Source organism: Acipenser ruthenus, chromosome 1, assembly GCF_902713425.1.
Source record: "Acipenser ruthenus chromosome 1, fAciRut3.2 maternal haplotype, whole genome shotgun sequence".
Lineage (NCBI taxonomy): Eukaryota > Metazoa > Chordata > Actinopteri > Acipenseriformes > Acipenseridae > Acipenser > Acipenser ruthenus.
Window position 1 is genome coordinate 17339124 of NC_081189.1, and position 27237 is coordinate 17366360.

The 27237-nt window shown below is 35.6% G+C and overlaps 2 protein-coding genes across 13 annotated transcripts in view; one reads left to right on the forward strand and one right to left on the reverse strand.

The window, feature by feature from the left end:
• Nucleotides 1-14657, forward strand: part of LOC117425413 (cAMP-specific 3',5'-cyclic phosphodiesterase 4D-like) — a 354582-nt gene extending 339925 nt beyond the window's left edge. For 11 of the 12 annotated variants that reach the window (XM_059012627.1, XM_059012640.1, XM_059012616.1 and 8 more), the window contains 9 exons: nt 2443-2536; nt 3702-3874; nt 4184-4282; nt 4688-4852; nt 6156-6255; nt 8447-8601; nt 9077-9199; nt 10133-10315; nt 11243-14657. In XM_059012627.1, coding sequence (XP_058868610.1) covers nt 2443-2536; nt 3702-3874; nt 4184-4282; nt 4688-4852; nt 6156-6255; nt 8447-8601; nt 9077-9199; nt 10133-10315; nt 11243-11695 — 1545 coding nt within the window. In that variant the 3' untranslated portion in view covers nt 11696-14657. Of the gene's footprint in view, nt 1-291; nt 722-2442; nt 2537-3701; nt 3875-4183; nt 4283-4687; nt 4853-6155; nt 6256-8446; nt 8602-9076; nt 9200-10132; nt 10316-11242 lie in introns of those variants that run through there. The other variant, XM_059012671.1, reaches the window with a different exon arrangement.
• Nucleotides 14658-22026: 7369 nt separating this feature from the next.
• LOC117399434 (ras-related protein Rab-3C) overlaps nt 22027-27237 on the reverse strand; it is a 46065-nt gene continuing 40854 nt past the window's right edge. Inside the window, exon 5 of the mRNA XM_034924253.2 lies at nt 22027-26568. Coding sequence (XP_034780144.1) covers nt 26378-26568 — 191 coding nt within the window. The 3' untranslated portion in view covers nt 22027-26377. The remainder of the gene's footprint in view (nt 26569-27237) is intronic.

The window sequence follows — 27237 nt, forward strand, 5'->3', positions numbered from 1 at the left end:
AAATGTAATCAAGTTACAGACAGCAATAGAGTAACTACAGTGCCTTTCAGGGAGATTTACCCATCAAATAGCATTTACTGTAGAGCTGAAATAAAGGAGAGAACACATTCTCAGCCCCGACTGATTTGCCACCTGCCTTCTACCAATCAGTAGCCAGCATCTTTCTGTACCTCCTGTTCTGCACATTTGTTTTTAAAATAGAAAATGAGTGGCTGGTTATTGGTGGGTGGCAATTGCCCAAGTGCTGTACATGGCTGATTGTACAATTAGATGATCCTTATTTGGAAGCTGTTGACAGAACTAGTACTTCCAGGAGCTTTCTGCATATATTATTCCTCAAGCCCTGGTGGATACAAGAAGATGCGGTTGCCCAGCTCTTTGGCCTCTCTCATCAGATCCTGCTCTCTGTTGGCTTCAGCTCCACCTGACACATATCTCCAATCTGGATCGATACAAATGGCGTTTTCAGTCCGGGGAAATGAGGGAATCATGGAATACATTGCCAAGTTACTCCAGATACACCGACAGTACTGTACACATCAAATAATCTAATACCAGCAATTGCTGGATTAACAGTTCCGTTTAGACATCTTGCTGCTGCGTGAGCTGCTACTGCTGCTGCTTTGCATTTCTTGGATTATTTGCTTGGTTGCAGTCCCTAACATTTTTCAAAATGCCAGAGGCAAACTACTTGCTTTCGGTTTCTTGGGGATATATAAAGGTAAGATTGGAGGTGTTATTTGGTGGGGTGGAATTGTTACTGTATCATTTTATTAAAGAAAAGGTAGATGTATGGGTGACCAGCACTAGCATCAGATATTACAGTAAATATGTATTTTTATTAAAACCATTTAATACACATACTAATACAAATTATTATACATGTTGTGATAACTGAATAACACACACTGAACATTTTTAGGTTTGGATTGCATTGTGTCTGTGTGTCTGCTGAACTATTCTGTGAAGTCTTTGTCCTGAAAAGAGGAACATGCCAGAAAACCTGAGCGTTTGAACACATTTATCTTAGTCAGGTTAGAAAAGCAGTGTGCTTCAACAGAACCCTCTTGCTTATCATATCAATGAATACTTCTTAATAGTGTTTATAACGAAGCATAGACACCAATTTGGCAGTATGCTAGGAGCAGTGGCACTAGGAATGTGCAGTAATTGGTAAATTACCAGCGTCTTGGAAAGGTTAATGGATTGGTAAAGAAATATAGATGTGTGTTTTTATCTTACAAAGCCAGGTTTAGTTTCAACGTCTGTCTGCCACCAGGGAGTTTGTTTCCCACAGAGGTGCAGCTGGCTCTAAGCATGTGGATGTATATTAATGTGTTTGAATTCAAACTAGAGGCAGGAATGCATCTACTTAAATAGTTTTCAGTTGACCCAGGTGGAACAAAACAATTGATACTCTTTTCTTATACATACTCAACATTCATGTGCATTGAGGTCATGCTTTGAAGTCATGTGAGCGATTCCGAATGGAGTTTGTGAGAGAAATGCAAAGCAAATTGCATTACTGTTTAAAAGAATTGAAGAGATGCATAGGTAATCTGTCATTGTCTGAAAGGCACCACAATGCTATTTTTGCATTGCAAACATGGTACTGCTGTACATTACGCCAATAGAAAAATTCTCCTTTGTGTACCGCAGAAAATAATTCACAGAAAGTGTATGTGTGTTACATCATGCAGCAGTGCCCTCTTTTGTGGAGGAAAGGATTTCTCATAATCCACAATCCTTGCCAGGATACAGTAGCTGGGGGCCATCTTAGCCCATCAGAAGCATTAGAGTCAGTGTTTGCAGGAGAGTCGTGATTCAAAATCCTTTCATAAACGTTTTGTGAAAGTGGACCTTATTCTGGGCATACAGTATATTTTACATTTCCAAAATGGTTCACTGTATGTATTGATTCAGAATGGGTAGTCTGCTGCAAGTGAACCTTGGTGCTCGTAATTGGTCACTTAATGTTGCATGTTTCATTAGTCATTTAGATTTCTTTCTTTTTTCAGGTCAGACCTTTAGCCTGTCGTTCTTATACCTGTGTACAGTGTGAATAAATTATTTAATTCCCTGCATCCCCACTACCACCTCCATAAAGATTATTTAACATGTTTGCATGCTGTTGTCCAACCCTAATTAAAACACATACAGCTGGTTCAATGGGCCCTCATTCCTAAATCGTAACTAAGGCTAAAGAAAGTGGAGCATGCCCATATGAAATACAACACTAAACTGTTCAATACCCCTGATTAAAAAAAACACATAGGCACAGTGCTATCGGTTTTTGGGGAAAATATACTAATTATTTCTCCTTAACTATGATAATTTTCAAAAATGCAAACCATGTAATGTATAACCTGCATAACCTGTTGTTCCTTCTCCAGTGTAATAAAAAACATAGTAATTATTTCTGTTTTGTTTTGAATTTTTCAGTTCAAAAGAATGCTTAACCGGGAACTTACCCACCTGTCTGAAATGAGCAGATCTGGCAACCAGGTCTCAGAGTTCATATCAAGCACATTTTTAGGTAAGTGCATTGTGTGGTTTGCTGGAAGGCATTGAAAGGCTTGATTGCTTACAGCAAATGCAAATTTAATAAATCTGCAGACCTTATTTCACACTGGATGTATGTATGTACAGTACAGTAATTATGATTTCAGCCTGCAGAACATCCCATGAAATTGCATTTCATCTAAAAAAAAAAAAAAGCTTGAGAGAGAAAGTCTTCTGCGTGAGATCACCTGACAGCTTGACTCACTGCCTTACACTGCAAAGATGACAAAAACAATAAGCATCAGATCCCGGCTGCACTAGTCAGTGTCTCTGCAAGGAGGAGGCCTGCTGCTCTTTCTGGATCAGCGGCTTGCCCTGTGTGAACATTTCACATACTACTTTCTGTCATGATATGATCTGTCACCCTTGCTGTCTGTATGTAGCACCGTATCTGTCTTCGATACCCATACAGAAAAAGCCACACTCAGATGATCTTTCTTTATTCATTTAAATACCGTAGGATTCCCTTTAATACACAAATACACTTGGTGGTGCTAAACATTCAAATGTGCTACTGAATTCATTTATTTGTATGTATTAGATTTACTTTTCATATTGTTATACTGCAGTTTGAATTCATTATTCTTATTATTTCTCTTTAAATGAGAAATGTAAAAATAAATACACAAAACTGCTGGTTTACATGTTATACACACATTGGTATTGTAGGTTTGAAACCTACAACTGTTTCCATAAACACTATACAATAAACTTACATTACCTTTTAAATGTGAGACGTTTATTTTTTCCCCCAAACGTAGTATTCATGTTTAAATGTGTGGGGGCTTAATTAATGCAAAGCTGTGACGTGCAATGCATTGAAATTAATGGAAAGCAATATTATATAAACCTGTTAGGAGTCCAATTATGGGACCATGCAAACCCACACAGTCTTCAGGCTTTCTTGGGAATGAATGTATTTCAAATCCCACGCTCCTGAGACTTGTTTCACAGCTTTAATCTGCATTGACCCTTGAACTAACAAACAATATTACAACTTCTAAAATCCAATGCTTTGAGGAATCTGTTTTTCTAATTCTGAAACATGTATGGAAGTAATATTGCCTTTAATGAGCTTTATGTACTGTATATAAATTAGGAACTAATAATCTTTTTATATTTTGCCCTTTACACCACAGAAAAACAACATGAGGTAGACATGCCTTCTCCAGCACAGAAAGAGAAAGACAAGAAAAAGAAGCCGATGTCTCAGATCAGCGGGGTGAAGAAACTAATGCACAGTACCAGTTTAACAAACTCAAATATTCCACGGTTTGGGGTCAAAACGGAAATGGAAGATTCACTGGCAGCTGTAAGCATTGGTTAAAGTAAAACACAATTCTACTAAATGGAGGCTCTATGATCTAATAAATTGCAACCCAGTTGACCATCTCTACTTGAGTTTGTTTCCCTCCATTTCTACTCCTAACAACTTAACTTTGGGGGAATTAAACATCTTCCAGAGCAAATTGTGGTAAAAAGAAGAATGAAATGTGATGGGGTTGTCCTGAACTATTTGTATATTTACATCCTCTTTTATGGATTTAAAATAGTTTTTAAAAAACATGTGTATTTTAATAAGAAATCTCCATTTTCACAATAGCTTCCTTTTCATTTGTAGGAGTTAGAAGACGTCAATAAATGGGGCCTTAATGCATTCAAAGTTGCAGAATTTTCGGGAAACAGGCCTTTAACAGTCATGATGCACACGATTTTCCAGGTGAGAAATGTATTTGACTTTTCTTTTTTTTTTTTAAACCTCTTTGCCATTCATTTATATTAGGATACCAAATCCATATTATACCACTATCCACTTTGATGTACAGGGTCTCCACAGAGGCTTCTACTGACAGCATAGCATAGCAACCTGTTGATAAACGATCTACTCAGAGCAAGCCAATACATATAGTACATATAATAGCTGTAACTAGAGGTCAGATGTAGTGCATTTGGAGTCTCTCTCATTAGTATTAAATCCTCACCTACATGTTTTATATTAATAAGCATAACATAACATAATTACCATTTTCCAGACTTACCAGCAATGTTGTTATATAAAATGTTGTTCTGTTCAGACAGAGATTCAAATACTGTAACTTTTTTTTTTTTTTTTTTTAAATCTTAGGAACGGGATTTGTTAAAAACCTTCAAAATTCCTCTAGACACCTTTATCACCTACTTGATGACTTTAGAAGATCATTACCATGCAGATGTCGCATATCACAACAACATTCACGCTGCTGATGTTGCTCAGTCCACTCACGTGCTGCTGTCTACCCCTGCTCTAGAGGTTTGTGTTATCAATCACTCTCACAAAAGACCAGTGCTGTCAAAATAAATGCTGTATGCTATGCATACTATATATTCAAATAACATTATGTCAAAGCTATTTGTTCCAGTATGAAGTGTTTTCCTAATTTGCCAAGTACTTTTTGAAAGTCATTAGTACTTTATATATAAATACTGTATTAATCTATTTATTTGTTTGTATGTTTTCTTACCACGTAAACAGCTGGTTTGACAGACCCTAATTAGCAGTAATCATGGACTACCTTTAACCAGGGTCTGAGAAACGAGCCTAATAAGACAAAAATAGATCTGTTTCAAAATATACTGTTATTATAGGGTATAAAAGTGACAGGTTTTGTTGGTTCGAGAAGCTATTTAAACTAATAACCCATGCACTGAGAGTAGCTATTTTGTGTTCATGCTAGCTATACTTCTAAAAGGAGGATATAGAAATGTTACAGCTCAGTATTACACCAGTATTTTAAGAATGTATTTATCACTTCTGACTCTTAGCTGCTCTCAGTGAGTGATACTTCCTTTGACGTCAGGGCCGCTTGAAAAAAAAAAAGTGTGATTTCCTGGAGGTGTTGGATAATTTCATCTTGGAGGGTGGGCTTGTGGGTTTGTGAAATGTGTCAAAACTGTGCTGGATTACACTATCTGCAGCCAGTGTTACCGTCTGATTGGAATGTGTGTATGTTACAAACCAGGGGTTTAACACAATTTCGACATATTTTTTGGCCAAAATCCTACATTTTCTTAGTCGTTTGGTTAAATGCCTGGTTTAACAGAATGATTGTAACATACTGTATACAGTACACAAAAAATGTAGCCCACCTTTTCTGTCGCAGGCATTTCATATATATATATATATTATATATATATATATATATATATATATATATATATATATATATATATATATATATATATATATATATATATATATATATATACACACAGTATATTTAAATTGTATTTGGTGATGTTAATAAGAGGGGGCAATATATCACCCTTGAAAACTCCAGCAGGATTTTTACAGAATTAAATGCTGCTGTTATTAAGATCGGACACAGTTCGGGATGTTAAAATAGACCCCAAAAACTTAATATATAGTTGGAATTTCAAACCTTTTGTACCTGCACGTGGTTTCAGATATGATTCCTGATGCTGGATGGGTTATATTTATATTACACAGGGAAGATAATGATTTCAGCTGACAGTATATGGCTACGTGAAAGCTGTTCACATTTTATGTTCACATAATTAAGTCTTGTTATTTTGTTTGTTTTTTTTCTTCCTAGGCTGTGTTCACAGATCTGGAAATTCTTGCTGCCATTTTTGCCAGTGCTATTCATGACGTAGATCACCCAGGAGTATCCAACCAGTTCCTTATTAGCACCAGTGAGTGAGCTTTTGTTCTGCAAGAAAATGTTCTTTACATTCAGTAATAGATCATCTGTCAGTGTTAAACAAATTAACATAAGACTTTAAAATAAGACATTTTGGGACAGCTGTATTTGAATTTGATAGTATGTAGTAGCGATATTCATAAATCCTTCATAAAGGATACATACATGTAGAGTAACATTGTGTACCTTCATGCGTAACCCTTCATAATCAATTTGAAATCTAACATCGCATGCAGTCTCAACTTGATGGCTACCCATCTTAGAAATGCACTGAAGCAAATGTTACTACACCATGTTATGAATACTTAAATGCATGTTATGTCGGTTTTCAAAGAGATCATGCAATTGGTTATACAATAATATGTAGACTTTTGTTATGAGTCCTACATAGGGCCTGATTCAATTCACTTTCTAGCTGGAAAAAGCATTTTAAGAGAATACAAATCCATGCAATAACCTGAGCAAATGTGGAGCCATTTTTTTAAAATTTTGACTCGATTAGCACAACTGATGAATGAATATTCTGTATTTTTAAAAAAGCTTCACAATTGTTAGCTTGTTTTATGAATGTCTATATCCTAATATCTTTTTCCAGCTAAATGTTTATTGAATTGAGCCCATTGTGTCCAATACAAATAATGTATGACCAAATACATTTTACAGAATACAGTCTGTAACAGTGTGTTTATAAACTTGGAAATGTCTGCTTCAACTTTGGAGTTCCTATGAGGCAATGGATTCCCCCAACCTTAGATTTCCTGAGTGTTAACCCTGGGACTACCCTGCAATAAATTGCTGTTAGATGACTCATCAGCTTCAAAACAAAGGGCTTCCAGCAATTTGTATGGACTGCTGGGCTGGAATAAGTGCACTTGAATGACAGACAAAGGGAAAGGGATCAAAGGACACTCATATTTGCAGCTGCCTTGATCATCTGAAAAACAGAAACAAGAACATTTTTAAGAATGTTAAGAGTGAAACAATAAACACGAAATAGATTGGAATGTACAGTTACATCAGTGTTAAAAAATGGTAGGTTCTATTGAAACGACCTTATAAAAACTGGGGTAAAGCAATGTTTAAAAGTGAACTGCTATACGGTCGTTCAAATATTTTCCTTCTAAATAAAGCTAAGGTAATAGTATTACAAAAATACATATAATGTAAGAAATATTTTTCGCTAAAGATGAACTAATTTGTTTACATGATTTTCCCTTTTTATAACTGGTATATTATAATAAAAATGGAATAATTTGATATTGAAAATAAGTTAAAACACATATAATGAAGCCAGAGCAAATCAATATTCTTATGAATCTCTTTTGTGCATTTTTAAAAAGGAATTTATTGACACAATTTTCAATGAATTGTATTCCGGTGAAGTTAACATAGTATCTTAAAATTGTCTAATCCTTCACTGTACATATATGTGCCAGTATTTCCACAGTCGCTCAGAATTGTTCCAGTTATGTAATTAAAAAGACAGAAGCTGTATCTCCACAGCAGTAAAAGCTGTCATTGTTCTGTGCAAGAAAAGGAGGCAGCAGTGGAGAGCTCAGTGTATTGCTAAACACTGCTGTGTGGAGCTGTAGCAGCAGACAGCTCCCGTCAGCCATCTTAGAATATTATACTTACGGCTACCTCAGAAAGAAAGGAATGTATCATACATGTGCATATTGGGCAGCTTTTATTAAGAATACTAGTGGAAATAAGGTTTTATTTTAGTACAGTAAACCTGTTATATAAACCTGTTATACAGTACTGTTATTACCTACAGTTATATTATAACACTGTACACTGTAGTAAAACTAGATGTTTAAGAATGAAAAATAAATCATATGGCTTGGTTTTAAACACATTTTTTTAGACGCACAAAAAACATGTGTCACCAAAATCAACATTGCATTATAAAGTATATATATATACTAAAGTTTATATTTAATCTGTTGTATAGGATTTTTGTTTAACTTCTGCCATTATTTACCATCATCTTTTATTAATTAACAATCACCATTTCATTAATTATTGTGCGCCAGATGTGTGTCTAGTCATATGTCTGCTGGTTTTCTTTTCTGGTACAACATTTTTTTTGTCACAGTCTCTGTAGAATAGTGCTGTTCCGCCTTTGAACGCTTTCTTGGACATTTCAATAAAGCTGATCCCTGTCTCCGTGCTGCTTTCAGACTCTGAGCTTGCCTTGATGTACAATGACTCATCGGTGCTGGAGAATCATCATTTGGCTGTGGGCTTCAAGCTGCTGCAGGATGAGAACTGTGACATTTTCCAGAATTTGACCAAAAAACAGAGACAATCACTGAGGAAAATGGTCATTGACATTGTAAGTAGATGCAGGCTTGTGGATATTTAGCAAGACAAACTACGGCCCACGAGGAGTTGCTGTTTCCAACAGCAAAAAAAAAAAAAGCATATTTCATTCATTAGACGTTGGCCTTTTGAATAATCAAAATTCATATTGCCATATATTCCTCATTTCTGCCATTGATTCATTCCATTTTGAATTACTCATGTGTATCTTTCTATAGAACTGCTTTTTTACTTTAGACTTGACATGGCTTAGGAGGCAGAGCGAGGGCCGCAGCCTTCCAAATGAATGATAGCTCATATTTATACCTGGTCTGATTTATCACATTTGTTGCTGCCCACATCCTTCCCTTCTGGGCTTCACCTCTGTGATGTTGCTGCCATCAGGACAGAGGGTGCCCCCCCAGGCCACATCCGTCCCTCTTTGAAGCTATTGCTTCAGTCTAGTCAATACATTTGAGGAAGACCTTATGCATATTTTTCTCTCCTAGGTTCTTGCAACAGATATGTCCAAACACATGAATTTGTTGGCAGACTTGAAAACTATGGTGGAAACCAAAAAAGTTACCAGCTCTGGAGTTCTCCTTTTGGACAATTACTCAGATAGGATACAGGTAAGAGTTTTTTTTGTCTGTTTGTTTGTTTGTTTGTTTGTTTAATGAGCTTTAATGCTTTTCAAATGTTATATTTATTATGTATGTAAGTTTTTGTTTAATAATGCATAAGAAATACAAACTGGTCAATAGCCTTTTACCTGTTGGCATATGCAATCAAAAAATATATACATAATTATGATGATCTATATGACTATATTTCGGTTTTGTGTTAGTAAGTATATAACTTCTGTAAAATATATTATTTTTCCATTGTTCACAATGGGACAGTGTTAAGCTTTAGGTTTCAAAGCCACTCAGATGAGTGCACAGGAGAGAGCTTTATGTCTGCCAAAATAAACATGACAAAATAATGCTGTACACAGTACGGACGCAGTAATGTTACAGTGAAGTCCTTCAACAGGACAATTAATTAGTACTGCAAAACACTGCAGTAAATGTAGGGGTAACAGAAAATACTAGAGAAATATATAGAACACTGAAACCCTAAACAATTAAACTACTTTGAGACATCAACCACTAAACCCATTATTTGCTTTGTTACTACTCGTTATCGCTTAATTACTTATGTTATGCATTGTAAACACTATTGTAGAAAAGCAGAATTTAATCACACTGTTTCTTAATGTTTGTTTTACCTTTGTTGTGTGAGTTGGTCTCTAGATTGTAATTCTTTTTCAATCTGGCAATTTAATTATTATTATTATTATTATTATTATTATTATTATTATTATTATTATTATTATTATTATTATTATTATTATTATTATTATTTTACTCTGTTAGTGTACCAGCTGTCTTATTCTGCAGTCTTAGCTTTGTATAACAACATTGTATTTGAAGTAGATATTTCACACTGATTGTTTAATTAACAAGAACATGATCTATGCTTCTCATGAACACTAAGAATTTGTTTTGGTGTTAATTGTGTAGGTTCTACAAAACATGGTCCACTGCGCAGATTTAAGTAATCCCACCAAGCCTCTCCAGGTGTACCGGGAATGGACAAACAGAATAATGGAGGAGTTCTTTAGTCAAGGAGACCGGGAGAGGGAGAGAGGCATGGAGATCAGCCCCATGTGTGACAAGCACAACGCATCGGTCGAAAAATCACAGGTAAGCACGTGCTGTTTTTGCAACGGAAAATGTGATATTTTAGCATTAAACAGCCTCTCAGTTTCCTTTTTTTTAGTTCATGCAGCTATGGCCAAAAGTGTGGCATTACCCTATAGAATTAACACACTTTGCTTCATAAAGTCAAATTAAACCTGCTGAATAATGTTAAGTTAAAATATTGAGTTACTACTCTTTGTAGTTTTCCATATACTTAACGAAAAACTGGCAAAAATTGAAAAACGTGACGTTTCAAAATCTAACATGAAATACTGTACTACTATTAGACTCTGGTAGGCTTTTGCGATATACTGTACTTTTGTAGTTTCTTTGATTACATGGTGTTAAATAAAATATCTACATTTCTGTTGATATAGTTAAAAAAAATAAAAAATAAAAACCTCTCAATCCTAAAATTCTAGGTGATGCATAGCTGTACATTTTGAAACGGGAAATGACTTAATTTGTGAAGGACATGAGTAAAAGGAACCATTTACATTACTGTGATTTTTTACTGTCACTAGATTATAACTCATAGGACCAGCCTGACGATTTATAAATCAGCTGACAACCTCTAATACTTACTTGATGTACAATGTTTTCCAGAAATTATAAAAAGTACATTATTGTAGATTTAGATTCAGAAGAAGCAAAATAAATAAATTAATAAATAAATAAATAGCAGGCATATATTTAAATTGCATATATTTAAATATTAAATCTCATAAGAAAAATGAACAGGGCCCATTACCTAAAAGATTAAATAAAGAACGAAAAAACACCTCAAGAAGTAACAGGAATTCAAATATAATTACATGAGTAACAATTTCATATATCAATTCATGCTAAATTCTACACTACAATAAATGTTTAATGTCCACATTAAAGTGTGAGCAAAACAACAACACAGCTTCTTTCTTTTGGTTTTAGGTGGGGTTCATAGACTACATCGTTCATCCTCTCTGGGAAACGTGGGCAGACCTGGTCCACCCGGATGCACAAGACATCTTAGACACACTAGAGGACAATCGCGAGTGGTATCAGAGCACAATCCCGCAGAGCCCCTCCCCAGCCCCGGGTGAGCAGGAGGACAGCCGGCAGGGGCAGGCTGATAAATTCCAATTTGAACTGACGCTGGAGGAGGACGGCGAGTCGGACACGGAGAAGGACAGCGGCAGCCAAGCTGAAGAGGAAGAGGAGGAGGAGGAGGAGGAGGAAGAGGATAACAGCTATAGTGACTCTAAAACCCTTTGCACTCAGGACTCTGAGTCCACGGAAATCCCACTAGATGAACAGGTGGGTGAGGAAGAGGAAGAGGAGGAGGAGGAGGTCTCTGTGGAACCCTGCAATGTAGAGGAGGAAGAACAGCCTGCCGACACATAACAATGTAGACAGCATTAAATAATAATGAAATTATTAATAATAAGAATAAATAATAATAATTAAAATAATAATAATAAAAGTTCCAAAGCGCACATGTTGCACATCACGACCTTGTCCACTCCTCACTCCCACCGGGCTGGACAGAGTAGATCAGAGACTGCTGGTAGTTCTATAACTTTGCACTCAGGAATATTGTGTCAGAATTTCAAGCTTATTGGAGCAACACGTCAGTTGATGACATTCAACTCTCGGGTTCAGACGTTTTGAGGCTGGAGTGGGTTATTTTATTCTAGCAAACAGAAACTATTCCAGAATAATTGTAGTGGATTGTAACTCGCCTGAAAAAGAAAGAAAAGAATGAAAGGGTTTGTTTTTGTGTAACTGGAGAAATGTGTACAACACTAGTCTGGATGACATCCTACCAGGACTCTTTCATGGAAGAAATAACAAGACAATGTGAAAAGTGCAGTGTTGGAGGAAAATAGCAACTTACCAACAAAATACCACGAGGAATATGTTGTGTGGATTAAACGAGACAATTTTCTAAATTTCAAGTCTTCCTTGAAAACTGACTGAAAAAAAAATGCAGCTTTTGGGCTGTTTTGACCTCTTGAGTTTTTGTATTGTATGTAAAATGGAGATATTTTGTAGATTTTACTTTTTAATTATAACAAATGTATGGAAATATTATATTTAAAATAATATTTTAAAAGTTTCATCTGCTATTGCATTTTTTTTTCTTTTCGCAGCAAGTAACTTGCAAGTTTGCTGTACAAATCCAAGCACTATGTGGTGTTTTTTTGGTTATTTGTTTTGTTTTGTTTTGTTTTTGCTTTGTGTGAATATAAAGCATAATCCCCAGGCACTTTTTATTATTACTATAATTATGTTTAACATCCAGCATACTTTTGGTGCAGACAACTATATATTTTTTAACACAGGTGTCCATGTGTCTTTATATATAGTGCTAAAATTTCCACTGAATTAATTACATTGCCTATGAAAAAAGGCCAGTTAAACAATAGCGACTGTATGGATCCATTATAGTTACATTGTAATGTAATTCCAGTAATCAGCAAATGTCCCGGAAAAGAGCATACAACACCTCTGTTCTGCTTTATTCTGTATGAAAATGTAGACTAAATAATATAAAAACTAATATGTAAATCATCTGTGAATACTGCTGTGCGAAGGTTTTAACAATTCAGCATAGTGTATTTATGTCTGTTAAATATTGCAGTTGTGACAGGGAGGGGTCTACTTTAATAGATTTAAGAGTGGTGATGCTTAGATCCAGTGCCATGCCATTGTAGTATGCTTTACAGCTTGGGTTGAATTGGGAAGAAAACTGTCTGCACTAAAAAAAAGGAAATGCTGTTTTTATCCATGTCCTAATTAGAAGGAGCATCAACACAAGACAATCAGCTGCATAATGGTAGAGCCTCAGGAGTCAGAGCTAAATACATGCACTGAAGAGTTCACAATGCTTTTTCTTGCCAAAACTGTGCACTGCATTTGGAGCTGCATACTGGTTCTTATAATACAGTTAAAAAAGTGACTTGTTTTCTTCATTTTTTTAAAGCTTTTTTTTTTTGCCATATTAAAATATCTGTAGAACGTAACAGTAGCATTCACAGCTGTACATTTTAGCTTGCAAGTTACTATACCCACATATTTTATTTTTTTTATTTTTTTTTGGTTATGGTGAGAGTCTGTAGATAGAACAAAAGAAAAACTTGAATGGATCTGGGTTTATTGAGCGCTTAAAGAAAAAGAGGTTCTTTTAAATGCATTGTTTAAATATTTTATTATTTTGTGCCATGCCTTTTTTTTTTTCTCACCAGATGCCCTTACCTGTAATACAGTCTCGTTTGTCTCTGTTTACAACCATGTATTTATTGTGCTGTACATACTATAATGTTTATTGTAAATTATCGATTATTATTATATCATCCCTTATGGGGGTGGTGTTGCTGTATTTGGAAACTCTTGGTGAGAGAATGATTATTATATATACTTATTCAATGTAAATGTATCTTCTGTAATACAATATGTCACCTTAGAGCTTGTTTATGGAGAACTGGGGAAAGCCAAACCAGATTTTAAAAAGCCGCAGGTCTTTGGTCCCAGGGCTGTGCCTTAACTTTTAAACAATGTATTTTTTAAATTTATTTTTATTTTTCTCTTCTGTTGTGCTGTATTAGGATGTTATGTGACTGTGTGGCTAGGGCTGGGCATTTTAACATAAAACAGATGCCTTAGGCAATTAAAGCTTTATGTTATGCTATTAAGACCTAATCCCATTTTTTTAAAACCCATCTTGTGCAGCTTTATTTCTGTTGAAATGTTTAAAAAATAACACAACACTATTATGGTCACTAAGAGTGCACAGTGCCCATGTTTAACTATATCTAATATTTTAATGCAATACTATAAGAATCCCATTTTTAAACTTACAAAATGTTCAGTTCTGTACAGTAGTAGTAGTGTATTTTTTATTCAATCTGATACAACTTTTTACAAGTAAGAAATTCAGGTACTCAGATTACTATTCTGTAATCTACCTTTGCCCAGCCCAGTAAATGTTTGCTTGTTTAGAGAACAAGTTATTTATTTTTCTTTTTTCTTTTCTTTTAAACAGAGCCTCCTTTTTGACACACATACTGTAGATTCTAGCAGCCCTGGCCCAAAGGAATTGGTCGCTTTTGTTTTTAAACTGTATAAAAGGGATACATTAACTGTAACTACAAAGACTCCTGAACAACTATTATTTTTTCTATTGGTTATGTCTTTAGAATGCCAACTTGTCTGGAGGTTTCACAAGACAATTATTTTACTGGATTCATTATCTCTTACAGTCTATGGGATAGTACTGTAGGTCATGCTCAGAACCTTCATTGAAAACATTTTTTTATATGCAACAGATGAAATAAAAGCATGGGTTGATTCTGCCTAAATCCTGGTTTCTGTGTTGTTGTTGTTATTTTTTTTTGTTTTGTTTTGTTTCTGTAAAATACTGATTTCACATTCATATAGACTGGCTTGGTTGCCATGGTAATCCAGAATGGCACAAGGTTTAACAATGTTCTGGAGGGATACATGATTATTGCAATTCCTTGTTTGCTGGTTTCCCAGATGCCCCATTGAATAGGCTGCACCTAGAACAACATGCTGCAGCAAGAATGCACACATATTTCCCCAGTTTAAAGGTCACTACGTTGGCTTCCTTGATTTTAAAACACTGCTTCGCTTACTGTATAAGGCTATTCATGGTTCTGGCCCTGCCTGCCTGCGTGAGTTACCTAATCCCTAAAAGATAGCTCATAATTTGAGCTCTGCCAGTGATGGCCTCAAACTGGATTACAAGCCTATGGTCTTTTAGTTCTGGAGGTCTTTCACTTTGGAACTCTTTTCCAGGGTGTATCCGGAATGCTGATTCAATCAGTATTAAGATTAAAACATATTTCCTGGATTTAGCATTTCACTGGCGAGCAGTGTGGAACTCTTTTGGCTTGCTGAATATTTTTGTAAAGCGCACTGGGATGCTTATACATGAAGGACGTCATATAAATGAAATTGGTATGGTATGGTATGCCAATAACCTTAAAAGTTGGAAAAATGATTAGCACTTCTGAAACATCACCCGTCAGATTCCTAAGGCTCGAGATATTCGAGACACTCTAGGCAGCAGTTCTTCACATGTGCTGAAATCATCAGGGTGGACAGAGAGGGTCAGGGATACAGCATTTGAATAAAAAATATCAGATTTTTAATAATCAGATTTATCATCATTTTCAAAATCTATATTTATGTGTATGCTGTGTTCCCTTGTTAATATAGTAGGAATGTAATATGGTTTGCAGTGACAAAAAACAAATTATATAAAAAAGCATCAGTTATATACTGCACTGTAAATGTGTGATATGAGTAATTTTCACATCCCCCCATATGTTCACAGCAGCATACACTGAGCAGTTTGAAAAGTGAACTAAAAAACCCTATGTATAAGCTACAGTATAAGAAGCCTATTTATTAACCCCTTTGTCCATCTTTCTCAGAGTGATGGAGAGATGTTTTTGTTTTGTTTTTGTTTTCATTTTATGCAGTGTTAGCAACTAATTCCACAGGGTTTCACATCATAGTGTTACTTGCTGTTTAAAAAAACTTCTAGAAGAATAGTCCTAGGGCTAGTGGACGTAATTAAACATTTTAAAAAATACACAAACGCTAGAAGTCTAAAAAGTTTGATGAAAATCATCCTCTTTTTATTTCATTTGTTTTGTTTTTATTTGTTTTGACTGACATCAGTGTTACTCTTACAGGGAGTCTGTTCATAAACATACAAAACACTGCACTCTTACATTAGGAATACTGTGGCAATACCCTAGACTTACCATGACGTTTAGTCCTGAAGAGTCACAGATGTTTGTCTCCATGTTACAGTGCGGGGCTCCTAAAGGAAGTGTTTCAACTGGAACCTTAACAAAGCTGGTATAGTCATGAAACCACAGATGCAGCACTTCATCATAGCTGCACAATCATGGTTCGGAAATGATCATTCAAATCTAGGATAATAGGGGCAGAAATGGCAGTGCAGACAAAATGTTAATGCCCACCAACCAAAGGTTTTAAGTAATCTATTGTATGTAAACACATTTCTGCCAGTAAACTTTTTTTTTTTTTTTTTTTTTTTTTTTTTAGGTTACCGGCAGCAGTGTGGAGTGGTGGTTAGGGCTCTGGACCCTTGACTGGAGGGTCGTGGGTTCAATCCCTGGTAGGGGACACTGCTGCTGTACCCTTGAGCAAGGTACTTTACCTAGATTGCTCCAGTAAAAACCCAACTGTATAAATGGGTAATTGTATGTAAAAATAATGTGATATCTTGTAACAATTGTAAGTCGCCCTGGATAAGGGCGTCTGCTAAGAAATAAATAATAATAATAATAATAATACCCGGAATAGTTTTTTTTTTTAATATGATCATGATTTTCTTTTTATCATTATTATAAACTAGTTAATAAAACTGAACACATTGAATGCAGTGACTCATTAAATCATAAAGAATCATAAATGAAAATTAGGTCACACTTATTATTTCCTTGATGTCTTGCAACTATTAAACCATAAGCATTGCACTCACGTTACCCAACATTTCTTGACTGAATTTTAGAGGAGTGCCATCTAGTGGCAACAAAAAGGATCTTGGTGTTTTATTTCCAGCTACAAAAGTGCCAAATAACTACAAGAATGGCTCTCATAGCACACAATGCATAACTCCTGGCACATTAGCGAGAGGAAAAAGGTATGACTTGTCCAGTGTTGACGTGTTTATTTATTTATTCGTTTTTTGTGTGATTTGGTCCACTGTAACAGGTCTGTAGTTTAATTGCCTCAACATGTTGCTGGCTTTCCGATGCTGATTTGATTCAGACATTGCCATTCCTGTAAAACTCGGGAGACTGTCCTGATGGTCACATTGATCATAACAGCCACTGGATTCACAGGCACCCACTATCACACACTGCTGCTGTCTGAGAATTGTTGCACTATACCACAGCTTATATAGATCAACTGGGATTCTAGATGCATGAATGAGACTCAGATTTTATTTACATTCTTCATTTTGGCCAGTCAGTATGCAATAAGTAGGATGCAATTTATAATCATTTTAATAAAAGCAACAACAATATGTATCCAATATATTAGACAGATGCAAAGTGATCCTGTCAATTACTAGATTCCATTCTTGATAACAGTCTACTTTACAGAATGACATATTAAAGGTTCATGCATTCTTTATTTGGAATTGAGAGGATCACATTTATCTCTACGGTAGACACAGTACAGTGAGGTAATAGTGCTGTAGGACCTTGATATTTATAGAGTGCTTTAGGTGCCTATGTATATGGAATTGCATTGCTCTTTGACAGGAGGTCAAAAATGCTGAAAAAAAAGGTTGTGCAGGGATTATACAGTTAAAGCAAAAAAAACAGCCACATTCACCATTTAAACACTATTATATCCTAAAAGAAGCATACATTATTTTAAATCTACTACTGAATGTATAATTTAGCATTAAAAGTGGACATCTCCAAGTATGCTCATATGCTTTGTTTCCCAGTGTGTGCCCTGGCCCTGTATAAATCCTCTCCATACGACACCAGTGTTCACTGTTTGGTGACAGACACTGTGATTCATTGTCCAGCAGGACAGAAAAGGTCACTGTGTTGCCAGCAGCTACATTTCTGAGCTGCAAGACATTTCAGCCAGGTCATACTTTGGAGTCCGATATGCAAAGCTAATGCCATCATTATTTTTAGACAGGTGTTAATCAAGAATCTCAGTGGACACACAGCTGTCAGATTACTTATGCTGTAGGATTATGCTGATGTTTGCCATTAAATATAGGTCAAGCAATTGAATGTATTAGTCAATGAAATATTATTAGACTAACAGTATTTAATGTCGCCTACACTGACAGGTTTAAAAAAATTAAGAATGTTGGTAAAATGAAATAATCCCCTGGTATGAAATGTATGCAGATTCACAAGGTCACACATGTGTAATGTGATCCATTAGAACTCTACTGTTTTTATGAGAATTGTGTGCGACTATTCAGCAACCATCATAGGAAAGCAAGGACTTCAGTGACTCCACAAAGGGAATGATAGTGCTGCCTGTGTTTCATCCCTCAATGCAGCGGCTGGAACGTCAACTTAAACGTTTTTTTGTTGTCTAATCTTGGACTACTTAGGTAGTCCACAATTAGTGTGAAACCACCCAATAGTATGATATGAAAGGATAGCTTTAATATAACAAAAACACAAATTGGTGCATGTAAATGTTATTTTTTCCATGATTTGTAGCATAGATACTATGGTATGTGCCTTTGAGTAAAATAGGTCACCTTATGCCAGACATTACTGTATCTTGTATATTTGAAATGTTGATGTGATTGATGTTCTATTATAATTAATAATCTTCTGATTCCTTAAAACTTTAGCTATTGTATGTGGATTTGCTGCTTTATCCAGTTAGGGTAGTTACACCAGGACATATGTTTAAAATAAAAAAGCACATTACATTACTATGACGACCAGTAAATAGCCTGATTGTCAACTCATTAGCTCACCATCAAAACCTGTAAACTCTCTGAGAATGTAGATCCTACACTACCATTGGCATGCTTATATTGCAAGTGGTAAAGTAACAGCTGTGGTGTTGCTGTGGTCAGCTGCTCATAGTAAATGCCTGCCACATAAATAGTCCATTTATTTTGAAAGCTAAAACAGCTCAAACTATAGGTTTCAATGCAGTATAAATGTGCAGGACAGGCATGCTTTGTATGACTGTGTTTTGCTATGTTTTGGTTGTTTTTTTAATGTCTCTTTTTGTTTATACCGTATCATTTGCCTCACTCCTCCCAAAACTGGTCACTCAGCTGTTTCAACATTCGCCTAAGTTTGATACAAATGTATTTTGATCTAGAAGTAAAGATCTAGAAGAATATAGTGTTCATGTGCTACAAATAAAAGGAGAAAACATTTCTTTGTTTTGTTCCTTTATAAATTCTTTACTGTAGCTGAGAAGTGAGTCGCAATTTTGTTACACTTTATCATTTGAAAATGACTGTTGTTGAGCTGGAGACCATCTAAGAACTAGGAACTTGAACAGATATGTATTGGTCTGTGACAGGGTAGCGCTGCAGGCCCTGGTGGTAACGGCAGGCAGAGAGACTGTGGTTGAAGCACGGCTGCGCGGTTTAATAAACAAACAAAAAATAAAAATACAAAACAAAACTACTACTGCTCACAGAGCAAAAATAAAAGGTCAAACAAAAACACATATTGCACAGTAAACAAGAACAAAATAACCAGCTCAAGGGCCAAAACAAAAGTTTAAACAAAAACTAAACTGTTCAGGCTGGGCAGAGCCTTCACTGAACTTTGTCAAGCAAGACCCACAGTCACAAACCATTCACTCACCAACTCCCCCCACCAAACACAGGATTTTCTCTTTTTATATTACGTGGCTGGAGCCTAATTATCAATTATTCAATTAGCTCCAGCCACATTCTCACATGTATTTTGACAGGGATAGGAAATTAACCCCATCCCTGCAAACCACCACCAAACCACCACAAAACAATATTATTTACAGGCAGGGCCCTGCCCTGCCACATGGTCTCTTACTGAGTGCCCAGCAGGTACTGTATATGAAATCCCAGACTGTAGTTTACAGTAGATTGATATGGAGATAGAAATAGACAATGGATAAGGGATATCTTGGTGATTGATTGGATACCAGGATTTAAAGCACACCGAGTTCCTTCTTACTGTGTTAAGCTTGAGGAGCCAGTCAAAAAGACACACAGGCACGAGTAAAAAGTTGCCAGGATGTAAACATTGAAACAAAACCCAACAGAAACGCAACATAAAGAGTCGAAACATCATGGGGTTAAATACAATTTACCCTCTGTATCCTGTTCTAGGTAAACCACTGAGGATCCCTCGGCTGGGTCATTTTGACTTGAGTCCCAGGGGAAATTGTCAAATGGGGCCCGATTCACAAAGCTTTAACCTGTGAGATATTTTAAGTGCATTTGTTTTCAGACAAACACCTAGTGTAGTAGTTACCATACAAGAAATAAACAACTCTGACATTTCATTTATGGGGCTTGTGATTAGTCAAAGAGAGTTTAGTGTACTTTTTAAAAATCCAAATGATCTTATTTTTATTTTAGAAAGAAATGTGCTAACGACGATTTGGAGTAGATAGCTTTGTGAATTTAGCCCATTATTACCAAGCTGAAACTGTATTTTGGTGAAACTAACAGCAGGGGGCTCACTGGAGAGCTATCTTAAAAATTCTATTTAGAATCAACATATTTTTGTAATTGCAACTACACTGTTAGTAAAACAACATAAGCACGTTTTTTAAAGTCTCTTTTGATGATTGCTTTGGTATGTGGTGTCAAGGCAACCTTGTCCGCAAGAAAAGTTTTGAATTTACAGTTATTAATATTGCTGCGGTATTGGCCGGCATATCATCAGTTGAAAGCATCATTTTATCAATTTCACGGTCATTTTAAAGTGCACAAAAATGGTATAGACTAAGCATGGGTATTCTTGTTGAATATCTTGTTGACTTATTAATATATAATTAATATATAAATTGAGTGTTAATACTTATTAAATCGAGTCAAATTATTTTTCTTTACTACTATTTTGAATTCTACTGTTGGAAAAAAAAAATCACACTTATTGCCTTGTGTTCACAGCTATTCTTTTACAGAAAACATTTTAGCAATTACCACATATAAACTGCACAGTATGCATCTTTTGCCATTAAAATGGGTCACTGCAAATGGAATGACTCTAAAGTGCATTTAGCCTATGTGCTTGGGTGGAAAATTACTTCTTACTCCTGTCCATTGTTTGCCTGAGCAATATGAGCTGACTTCAGATAAAATGGATATAAGAAAGATAATCATACTGGGCACAGATTCAGGAGTTCGTTTTTGAGGAAGTGAGGCGAGAAGCAATCTTGGTTCAATTAATGGGGTGTACTGTGAAAAATGTTATCAGTCTGGAGTTTGAAGCGCTGAAATCAATTTCCAAAGTTACTGAACGCGGAATCATTTAGAAACACTCCAGGGGGAAAGGGGGGTTTGTTTCCTAACAAACTGAAGGGGCTTCATTGGGACGTGATACAAGTACGTTCTGAAGCACAGACAGTCTATCTATACAGCAGTAGCCCATTTTCTTGTTATCTTGCAGATTACATTGTGCAGCTGTTAAACTAGCATCATTTGTCAAGCAATAAATTAACACTAGGAATACAGTATATAAGTAAGAATTATTAAAATAAACTAGACGTTATTACAGGAGTATTTTTTTTTAATACAGTAGCCAAGAGGGGGGAAGTATTAAACAAATCTAGCAAGTCACTTGTAATGCAGAAAATAAAAAGATTGACATCTGGAAAAAGGCATTTTCCACCTCATCACATGTTTTGACGCAGTACCGGGAAAGAACAGAATGCTATGCAATGACAAGCAAATCCACTCAACACATAGCCCCATTCAAACCAGCAGGAGGTTGACAAATTATTTTTTTAGTTAATGGACATCACCTGAGGGAGGATAAAGGACAAGTGCTAGCAGCAGGGGCTTCACCCAGGACCTTCTGCACCAACAATTAAAATATTACTTCTGTGCAAGAGAAACACTTGAGAATCCCAGGACAGCATGCAGTCTTTACTTTCACACACAACCGCAAAGAGAGCGCACAGACTCAATCTCATCACAGAAACACACACGCAAGAGTCCATTAATACAAGCTGTATATTTATTATCATCTCAAAAACACTTTTTTGTTGTTGTCCATAAGTCACATACAAACAAAATACCCAGTTCTAATATAATCCATACAAGATAACTAGAATAAAACTGTGCACAATGATATATCGTTAGTTTAGGTCCATAGGGTTATATTAGAGAGACATACATATATTTGTGAAACAGCTGTTTAATATCGCCATTGCCACTATAACATCAGGGTTTGAAATGCACCACCTTTTATTATTATTCTGTTTAACCAGTTTAGCTACATCTAATATTCAAAATAGCATTTACCAATAATACTGTAAAAAATAAAAAAGGTACACAAACATCACTTAGTGTTCATTGCAGCTGTTGATAAGGTATTAAGAGGTGTTCTCCAGTCGGCACTATTATCTGTTAGTGCTTCATTGTGCCTTAAAAAGTCAAGGATACAACTTGACTTAAAATCAGCTACAAGTTTATTTCTTGGAAAACTCTGGAGACAGGCAATGATGTAAGCAGAAAGAACTAACTTGGCATTCACTACATCACACACAGTGAAAACTTGACAAGATGCAAAACCTTATATTTGAATTCATTGTTGCTGTGCATAACAATTACGTCATATAGTAAGTAGTTGTTTTTTTTCATTTCACTTATTTGGGTGCCCAAAAGCATGATCAGAAGCCAGTGGAAGCTAGCAGTTAACTTTAACATCTGCAAATAGGTAGCGTTTCACTGGCTTGATTCAGGATCAGTTTCTCACTGAGAATCTAGCCGAACGTGTTGCAATGTTTTCACTTAATGTTACCATAAAAGGAAATCAAAAGCATATATGCAGTTCTGCTACAAACATTCAGAGGAATGAACCCGCATTTAAGACCCATCATAATATTTGATTACTCTTTGCATTGTCCACTTGATGTGTATTTTGGCTTGCAGTAACGCTGCTGAAATGACCCTCCAGGTGAGATTCTACAGTTCCAGCATGGTGACATTCACAGATGCATTTGTAAAGATTCATTCAAATGATCATTTTTAAAAAGGGCTAATTTATTACCCTGAAGAGTATACTATCGTACTACAGTATTCACTTCTATTACAGCGACATACATCAAAAGTACAACACTGGAAATGTCTGAATTAATTTGATATAGTTTGTGTAGAAGCACACATTTTATTTCACCCACAATACATAATATTGATTGCAGGGCTGCAAACTTGACTTCACAGAAACTAATGAGAAGCCACAAGCATATAATTAGAAAAAAAAACAAAAAAACCTGATGCTGCTATTTTTAGCACCAGGCTGTCAAGCGTATAAGCCTGCAATGCGTTGTTTCACGGTACAATATTACACAACAAACCAAACCAAACTCTAATTATGTTGTCACACTGGCAGTCACAATATCACACAATTACAGCAGATATACATGGTTACACCAGATTATATACAGGGAACAGCTCATTAAATATTGCACGTCTTGGCCCATTGCACCTCAGAACTGAGGTTGCACAAACTATAAAAAAGTCATTTATTCTTATTTAATATTTCATGCAACATTTAAGACCATACACTCAAAACTTATGCCCATTCTCAAAGTTTCATTTCACACAAACACGACAGACTGTCTGCCAGTAAAACCATTTATGGTAACATTCTTAAAATTGGAATTTATTTCTGAAATGTGTGTACCATTACACAGTTTTTGTTTTTTTCAGCTGCCTATTTAATTAAAAACTGTGAATGAAATATAATCATATTTTTAGTAAATATAATCATATTTTTAGTAAATGAATCTGCATGGTCATGTCTGTATTAAAGCTGGTACATGTGTGTGCTAATCTTTTCAGCAAACATGCTTGTAAAGAGACGAGAAATAGAATTAACAGGATTGCACAGAAATGAATTTGGGTTTGCGGGCTACAAAGTCTGACAGCATTGTGCAAAAAAAACCAGACAAAGCTAGGTGTTTTCAGTAGTTGTTGTTCTTCAAATGCATCATTGTTACTGTCAAGGTGTGGGTCTAATGTTAAGAAAATCATCTATGAAGAGAAATGCACTCAAAATAAATACTCACCAGTTAACAAAGGCAGGCAGTTAAAGAGAAATGTCCAGCAAAAAAAAATAGCAAAGTATATTGCAATTGTTCATAGTATTAAAAAAAGTAAACCCATTACCAACATTGGGACCTCAGGCCCATATTCACCAATATACTGGCAAATGCATAATACCAAATAAGAGTAGAGATTTAAAACAGTGGGGTTTTTAGAAAATGCTTTACATTTATTTTTGGCGAAGTTAAAGTATGGCTGAATGAATGCTTAACAATAGTCTTTTTCTGTCTCCCAAAAGGTTATCTTCTATAAAAATAAAACAAAAACAGTGAGCTAGTGACTTTTTAGAAAGCTGTAGTGTAAACGAATAATAATAAAAAAAAAACCTGGAGAAATGTAGAGACTGTGAATACTATTTAATACATTCAGATATTAGGCTGCTAAAAGGCCACACATTTTTCAGGTAGTTTATATTTTGCAGTGCATTGAGTTACAACACAACTAAACGGAACAGTAGTTGAGAACTCAGCAGTGTTTGAGCCCAAGTACCAATCACATTAACAAAGGTCAGATACATACATAAACTCACACACAGGGAACTGCAGTAAACAAGCAAGCCACATTAAGCGTTTAAAAAAAATAATAGAAAGGGAAAGGCAATATATTGTTGTCATGGAGAGAGAAGACCTCAGTAAATCAAGCCTGGAATACTGCAGTGTATAATCAAAAACTCTTGCACCAGAGCCTAAAGCGGATGATCAGACAAGTTCAGAGCTAGAAAATCATTTTTCTCGATCCAGCAGAATATATAATACATCATTCGGTTGCCAGAAAATAGTCCCACACTGCTTTTTTGTCAATGTTGATAAATGAAAGTTATTTATCATGTGGTATATTTGCCTGTGCATTTTAAAATGTAAAAGAACAGTTATGCTGAATTCATTCAGTTTTTTTCTGGTGAACTAGGTACAACTGCTACAAATATACAAACAGGTGGAGTTTGTATATGTGAACACACAGACATCTTTCACCCAGGGAGGGATTTGATTATTTGGCACCTCCTGTATTGGGGGATCTGAGCTTGCTTCTCGAGCGCATTCTGATGCTTGATCTGAATCACACAATACACTGCAGACCAACAAGGCTGTTCCAATCCAGGCAGCATACTAACATGTATTAACATTAGGGGCAAGCAAACCCAAGGGCTAATTACCTGTAATAAAACTATTTGAATGATATAAAACTAGCAAGAAACATGCTAAACATGTTAGTTTTAATCAGTTAAAATTGTTGTATTCCTTTTAGAAAAGTGCGTCTCCCTCTGCACTTGTTTTGTTAAGTAGAGCCCTATGTGTCTGCTTTTGGTTTACTCAACACACTTGGAAATTGAGGTTAACGTGCAGATCAAAGTATATCTTGCAGATTTGACTGTTTGCCAGAACTCTGAATTTATATATATATATATATATATATATATATATATATATATATATATATATATATATATATATAAGAAAGTGTGTGCACGTGTGTTAATACAAGTGTTTCAAGATCTAGCTACAGAGTGCACAACCTTTTTCGGTTCTCATTTGGAATCTGTCTTGCATTCTTTCATATCCAACGACAAACATCACTGAGTGTATGTGACTTTACATAAGGAAAGTCATTTCTCAAAATGAGCTGCTTAATGTAGGCTTAAAAAAAATAATGTATGTCCCATATATTGATATATAAAGAGAATACGTACATGGAGTGCTGTGTTTAGTTCACTCATGAGGACGGCCTTAAACAACCCACTCGCCCCTCTATGGGTTTGTTACTTATTTGGCCATTATTTTTTGTGCAGAAAACTACAGTATTCCATGAACGTTAATGGAGTAACCTAAATTTATTAAACTTATCTATATTGGCTTTACTTTGAAACTTACCACTGCCTGTAAGTGACAAACGTCACCAACTGGTAAATAATTTGGTAGTCTACCTATTTACTGATGTCATAGTCAAAACAATAAATACATATATGATTTTTTTTTATATGTAAATCAACATATTACCACTGAAAAATACTTCTTAGTGTATGTACAATCAGCTTGAGTAGTTTTGTTGATTGCTCCATTAAGTGCACTAAAACAAGACATTTCCAGAGAACAGTACTCTGTACATAACAGCAAAATACAACTTTTATTTCTTTATCGTTTATTAAGATATGGATAAATGAAAATTTCAAAGACTAAAATCTAAGGATTTTCATATCTTGGCAACGGCACACATTACCACTGCCTCTGAGCTGCTAGCAGTTCCTAACAGCCACAGTTAGGTTCTTGTAGCGGAGGAGGGTTTTCTGTTAGCTTTGTGTTCGGTTTCCCAGCGGTCACAGCAGGGTTGGTTTCTAAACTCTCTGACATCCTGTCACAGATGATGTCCACAAGCTGCTCAAATGTCTGTTTAACGTTTATGTTGTCCTTTGCGCTAGTTTCAAAGAATTCAAATCCTTCAAAGACAAACGGAAAAATGGTTATTATATACAGGTTTATGTTTCTACCTTCTACATATTACCAACACAGCCAATATATTTCTCACCATGATTAATCTTTCTCAAGCAATATGAGATTTTGAAAATTAATTTCAATTCTGTGTGTTGGTTATCCCTCTTGTTTTCATTTTCTCAGGAACCTTGTGTTTTTAAACTAATTATTTAATTATTTATTTCTTAGCAGACGCCCTTACCCAGGGCGACTTACAATTGTTACAACATATCACATTATACATTATTTCACATTATACAGATATCACATTATTTTTACATACAATTACCCATTTATACAGTTGGGTTTTTACTGGAGCAATCTAGGTAAAGTACCTTGCTCAAGGGTACAGCAGCAGTGTCCCCTACCAGGGATTGAACCCACGACCCTCCGGTCAAGAGTCCAGAGCCCTAACCACTACTCCACACTGCTGCACACTGCTTGAAGGGTTACAATGAACATTAAAGTTGGTTCTGTGTAGAAGGCAGTGATTTATACATCCTGTAAATTAAGATAACATTCTGGGGGAAATGCATCCTGCATGTGGTTTTCACCGTATAAGGTATTACTCCATGAGTGAATGCAGGGCCCCGAGAGGGATGAAGAGAATGATCTCAGATGTAGCATCTACCTGT